The sequence below is a fragment of the Sciurus carolinensis genome, chromosome 11 (genome assembly GCF_902686445.1).
Source record: "Sciurus carolinensis chromosome 11, mSciCar1.2, whole genome shotgun sequence".
Taxonomy (NCBI): domain Eukaryota; kingdom Metazoa; phylum Chordata; class Mammalia; order Rodentia; family Sciuridae; genus Sciurus; species Sciurus carolinensis.
Window position 1 is genome coordinate 73,061,300 of NC_062223.1, and position 6,000 is coordinate 73,067,299.

The window sequence follows — 6,000 nt, forward strand, 5'->3', positions numbered from 1 at the left end:
ATTTAAATCTAACCAATCATAGGTAATATCTTTTCTCACTTTTCTGTGGGTAGAAACATAAAATAATATACCATTTCTTCCAACTATGCTACCTTAAGACATTTATTAAGATATTGATATTTATGGGTTCCTAATACATTGCATTCATATTTTGGAAAAGAGATATTTCTAATATTTTCAAAAAATTATTTGTTGTTTGATACTATTTTAGCATTAACTGAGAAAATCACTGTTATATTTTGATGAATATGTTCATTTGAAAAGCAAATAAACATACAATTAAAAAACAACAGAGAACCCAGAAATTCATTATTATAGTGAAGGATATCACCAGAACGTTTCTAGAGTGAATTGAGATTTAGGTGGGTTATTGAAATACCCTGTGGTCTATCTCTGCAGGGAGAAATACCAGGAAAGCTACACGTGTTTCCAGATGCCTGAATATTCACAGGTATGATATTAATGGAGGAGAAAGTACAACAAATTCTTCAAGAATTTTTTCAAAGATGACTGAAAATAAAGGTAGACACAAATGTAATTAAATAATACCAAGAAATAAAGACATGCGAGAGTGATATTTTTTCCTAAGAATTGTGATAATGAATAATGTCCTCAAGTTTCATTTTCACTTGATCAATATTCAAATGTTCTAGACTGAAGGAACTCTGTTAGCTCTTACATATTTATAGCAGTTATTCATTGACCTCACTCCAAATAGTCATTCGGATAGGTTTGAAAACATTCTAAGGATGAATTGCTTAAGGTAAACATGTCTAGAATTAATGCTTCCCTGGAGGAGTCAGATGCATTATCTTTTGCTATCTTAAAATTTATAATTTTTTTTTTTTTTTTTGCTTGCAACAGGAACATTTAAAAGCTGATCTGGGCATGATATGGAGCTTACAAACAATAGTTGGTTTCAGTCACCTACTCTCCTTCTAACAGGCATTCCTGGACTGGAGTTTGTACAAATATGGATCTCTATTCCACTGGGCTTCATGTACCTAATTGCCCTCCTAGGAAACTGCACCATTCTCTTTGTTATCAAAACCACCTCCATCCTTCATGAGCCTCAGTACCTCTTTTTGTCTATGCTGGCAGCTACAGATATGGGTCTATCTTTATCAACTCTACCTACAGTCCTCAAGGTCTTCCTCCTGAATCACAGGGAGATTGAGTTCCATTCTTGCCTGGCACAGATGTTCTTCATTCATACCTTCTCCTCCATGGAGTCTGCCATCCTGCTGGCCATGGCTTTTGACCGATTTATAGCTATCTGTGACCCACTGCACTACACTGTAGTTTTAACTCCTACTCGGATTATAGGGATGGGACTCATAGCCATGTTTAGGGGTGTGCTGTTGATGATGCCTTTGCCAATCTTGCTCAAGCGATTGCCTTTCTGCAAGGGTGTCATTCTATCCCATTGTTACTGCTACCATCCTGATGTGATGAAACTGGCCTGTGGCTCCGTCAGAGTTAACATCATCTATGGACTGTGTCTAGTCCTCTGCTCCTTTGGAATTGACTCTATATTCATTGTCATTTCATACATCCTGATTTTGAAAACCGTGCTGGGTGTTGCCTCAGGAGATGGTCAGCTCAAGGCACTTAACACTTGTGTTTCTCACATCTTCACTGTCTTCATCTTTTATGTCCCCCTCATTGTGTTGGCCTTAATTCACAGGTTTGGTACATTCACATCTCCTCTTCTCCATGTCGCCATGGCCAATCTCTTCCTCTTCCTAACTCCTGTCCTTAACCCTTTGGTTTATAGCCTAAAAACCAAACAGATAAGGTCAGCAATGCACAAGATATTCAAGAGCAGGGCACGCTTCACATAGTCACATACAACCTTAGTCAGAGACACCCTGACCCTCTCTGCCCTTTGGTCTGTCTGCTTCTCTAAGGAGTATGTCATCACTTCAAGGTATGGTTTTGCAAGAATTGAAGTATTTTCTTGTCTGCCAAGAAGTTGGTGGTGTCTTGTTTATTGTCTAAGAAGAAAATTGCTACATTGTGAAATGAGAGTATATGTAAACATCAGCGTGGGATAAGTGTATTGCTATTTGTTTTCTCTTTTAAGGAAACACATGAAACAATGCACCTTGAAAGTCTGTTGAAACTGAGCAGTTAATGATCATCTTCTGGAAAAGTAGCAATGAAACCAGAACTAGGCAGCAAAAAGAAAAAGACATTAACTTGTTTTTATAAATTTCAAATTATTCTTTCAAAGAATCATCCAATAGTATAAGTGAAAAATTTGAAAATTAGGGGAGGCAAAAATATTTTTGTATTATTAACTAAAAATAATAAATTCAAAGTTGATGGAAGATTATCATTTAATAAAGGGATCTATTTGACTTTTTTGAAAAAGTAGTTATATTAAAATTAAAACTTCATATAAATGTCAAAAAATAATTTTAAAAAATAATTTTAAAAAATGCAAAACACTAGCTTTCAGGTTGCTCTCCCAGGACAACTATCTCCTGGGCATAGCCAGGCCATTTGATGGTCAGGGAATAAACTTTAGGAGACAGTATTTCAGTCCATTGTTTAAAGGAGCACTTCTACCCAATGGTACATGTACATGTATATGTCATGTATATGTCAGAGGATAAATTCAGAGGAGATGAGAGTACCTGCTGTGGTATGGAGAGAAAGAAAATGGTCATTGAGAAGAAGGAACTGTGAATATAAGAAAACAACCTGTCTTCTCAGAGGATTATCCTGATTGAACCAGTGTTCTCAGAAAAGGCAGTACCTTGTATTTTCTCTCTTCCCCTCATTTTTAGGATGTTCTTCCACTGTCATTCATAAATTTATTCCTGGTGCCTATATGAAGGCCTGGAACACAGTAGGTGGAAACATGAATATATTTCCTGAATGTAATAAATTCTTTTGTGTCTGCTGACCTACTAGACTTTCTCCTTTCCCTTTTCTCCCCCTATCTTCCTCATTTCCGTAACTCTTTTAGAGACTAATTTATATGTTTCTCATTTGCTGAGATCTGGGGATATGAAGATAATGCAGCAAATTACTTTAGTTTTGAATAGAGTCTATGGGGAAAGGCAGGGAGTAAATGATGGATATACAGTGTCTATCGTAATAGAAGTAAGGTTAGAGCACTATGGGATGTATAAACCAGACTGTAAGAGTCAGGGACTGAAATAAGGAAATGAATAAAAATCACAACTAAATAGCCCTTAGTCAGGGGAAAATGTATTGAGTATATTAAGCAAAATTAGAAGTATGTACAAAGGCCTGGGAGTAGGACAGAGGACTATACCTACAGGAGGTACAGGTAATAGAGTACAACTACAGAAGACAGTTTTATTTCACAAAAAAATCTCAGAACACATGTTAGAAAATGTGAGAGCAAAGACAATATTATGAACATATAAATGTATAATCTTCATTCATAAAACCATAACTTAGAACATTCAATCTCATATTCATATTTATATCCATATCCTATATCTAAAATTACAACAAAGATCTTCAAATATCAGACAATTATAAAACTGAGAGTTCTACTTCCCTCATTTAAACCATCATTAACTTTCCTAATTCTTCATGCTTGCTGAATCTTGAAAGATTTTCTCAGAGCAGCACGGATCTGTTTCGTCTTCAGACTATACACAATTGGGTTGAGCATTGGAGGCATAAAGAGATAAATATTTCCCAGGATTGCATGTGCTAATGGAGAACTTCTGTGGCTGATTCGATGCATGACAGTTATTGCCAGGAGAGGTCCATAATAAATAAAGACAATAAAGATATGAGACAAACAGGTATTGAGAGCCTTCATCTGTCCTTCTCTGGAAGCAATATTCAGCACCGCTTGGAATATCAGAGCATATGAAAGCGCTATGAGGAGAAAATCAATCCCAAAAGAAAAGATGACCAAAACCAGACCATATAAAATATTGATTTTGACTCGGCCACAAGCTAGCTTCATGACATTTGGGTGGAGACAGTAGGAATAGGAAAGTGTTTGGCCCTTGCAGAAAGGCAATCTTTTTAGCAGGATGGGCAATGGAGTCATGAGTGCTACACCCCTCAGTAAGGCTGCCAGCCCCATTTTGGTGACTCGTGAGTTGGTAAGTATGGTGGTATATTGCAGGGGATGACTGATGGCCACAAAGCGGTCAAAAGCCATAGCCAACAGGATCCCTGAGCCCATGGAAGAGGATGTATGGATGAAGAAGAGTTGAGTGAGGCAACTATCAAATGCAATTTCATAGAGACCAAGGATAAAGACCTTGAGCACAGACAAAAGTGTGGAAATAGATAGGATGATATCAGCCCCAGCCAGCATGGACAAGAAATGGTACTGAGGCTCCTGTAGACTCCGCTCAGTCCTTACCAAATGTATTACTGTGCAGTTTCCTGCCACTGTAGTGATGTACATCAGGCTCAGGAGTGGTCCCAGCCATAGACGGGCACTCACCAGCCCTCGGAGGCCAGTCAGGATGAAAAAAGAAGGCTGAAATGCCGTGGTATTGATTTCAAACATGAAAACTATAAGCCCTGTTCAAAACAGTTTCCCAGAAATGGATCCTAAGGAAGAAGAAAACAAGAAATGTCAAATTCAGGAGACTACTAATTTGACTAAATGTGCCTACTGAATGTTATAAAGGTCAAGAATGAGACTGAATGAAGAGTAAAATGACACTGACAACTCTTATGCCAAAGAATAATGGTTGTTTTCCTTCTGAAACTGCTGTGGGATCAGTTAGTTTCATTTACTAGGAATCTCCACTCAGACATAGGCAAGTTAAAATTGAAGTGAAAATGAGTAGTGTAGCTGTGTCCAGTCTATTTTAAAATTAGTCAGATCCAGGAAGTATGCAGTGGTAAAAGCTACTGTGTTATAAAAACACAGGTTACTTAAGGAAAGAAATTGAAAGAAACTGAAGAATAAGTGATCTTGAATAGCTAGCTAACCAGTGCTTCTGCATAGTTATAGAAGCAATCTAAATAGGAAAGAAATAGTGCCTAAGTCTCTCTTTCTCCTTCCCTCTCTCTCTCTCTCTCTCTCTCTCTCTCTCTCTCTCTCTCTCGTGCGTGCACTCATGCACGCACACACACACACACACACAGTGTTGAGCTTTATCTCTGCTGAAACTTTGAGAAACTCTTTTCAGTTCCCAAACTAACACATAGAACTACTATTGTACACTGTGCTGCCATATTCTGTTTTCTAAGATAATCCTTTTCTCAATTTAATCAATACTGAACTACCACTCTATTAATCATTTCACCTATAACTTCAGCCTCTCCTGCTATTTGTTTCCTCACATTAGTAATATAAAATGCTCAAATTACTTATGATATAATTTCATAACAAAACATATCTCCTTTGAACTCAATTTCCATTCTAACTGCACATTGATTCTCTGTCTCATATTGGTATACTTTGAACTTTAAATTTATATTTATATATATACATATATAGGTACACATGGAATATATGATATAGTTTCATATGTACATATTTACATCAAATTGTTATATATAAGATGAATAGATATACATACTGTTTCATATGTGCCCCTTTATCATTTATGCGGTATGATATTTAGCTCTATGGTAACAATTCAATATAATTTTCAAACATATTCATATATTTTATATGAATAAAGGCAGCTGAAAGGGAGCTCTAATAATTATTATCACAGAATAAGAAGCTTGAGCTCCTACTGGAGCAATTCTCAGTTGGGCAAAGTGGGATGCATGCTCTCCAGCTCTGCCATTAATATCACCATTGGTTACTTAACTTCTTTGAGCTTTTGAAAGTAGTTGACCACCTCAATTATTTTGTCTATGGAAAGTCATCTTTCTTGACTTAAAACATTACATTCTCTTGATATTTTCTTGTTTTAGTGAATAGTCCTTAGACATTTTTTATGGTCTCTCATTATCTTTGTATTAATAAATATTAACATTACCCTGTTGTCAATCTCTATGTTCCTTATAGTCAATTAAATTTTAATG

The 6,000-nt window shown here is 36.4% G+C and overlaps 2 protein-coding genes across 2 annotated transcripts; one reads left to right on the plus strand and one right to left on the minus strand.

Moving 5' to 3' along the window:
• The first annotated feature begins 893 nt into the window (after nucleotides 1-893).
• On the plus strand, nucleotides 894-1,844 carry LOC124959562 (olfactory receptor 51G2-like). Its single transcript, XM_047517972.1, has one exon. The coding sequence runs from the start codon at nucleotides 894-896 to the stop codon at nucleotides 1,842-1,844; it is 951 nt and encodes a 316-aa protein (XP_047373928.1).
• A 1,730-nt stretch (nucleotides 1,845-3,574) lies between these two features.
• On the minus strand, nucleotides 3,575-4,519 carry LOC124959564 (olfactory receptor 51I1-like). The gene has a single exon (XM_047517973.1). It carries the CDS (start codon nucleotides 4,517-4,519, stop codon nucleotides 3,575-3,577), a length of 945 nt encoding a protein of 314 aa, XP_047373929.1.
• Nucleotides 4,520-6,000: the final 1,481 nt, after the last annotated feature.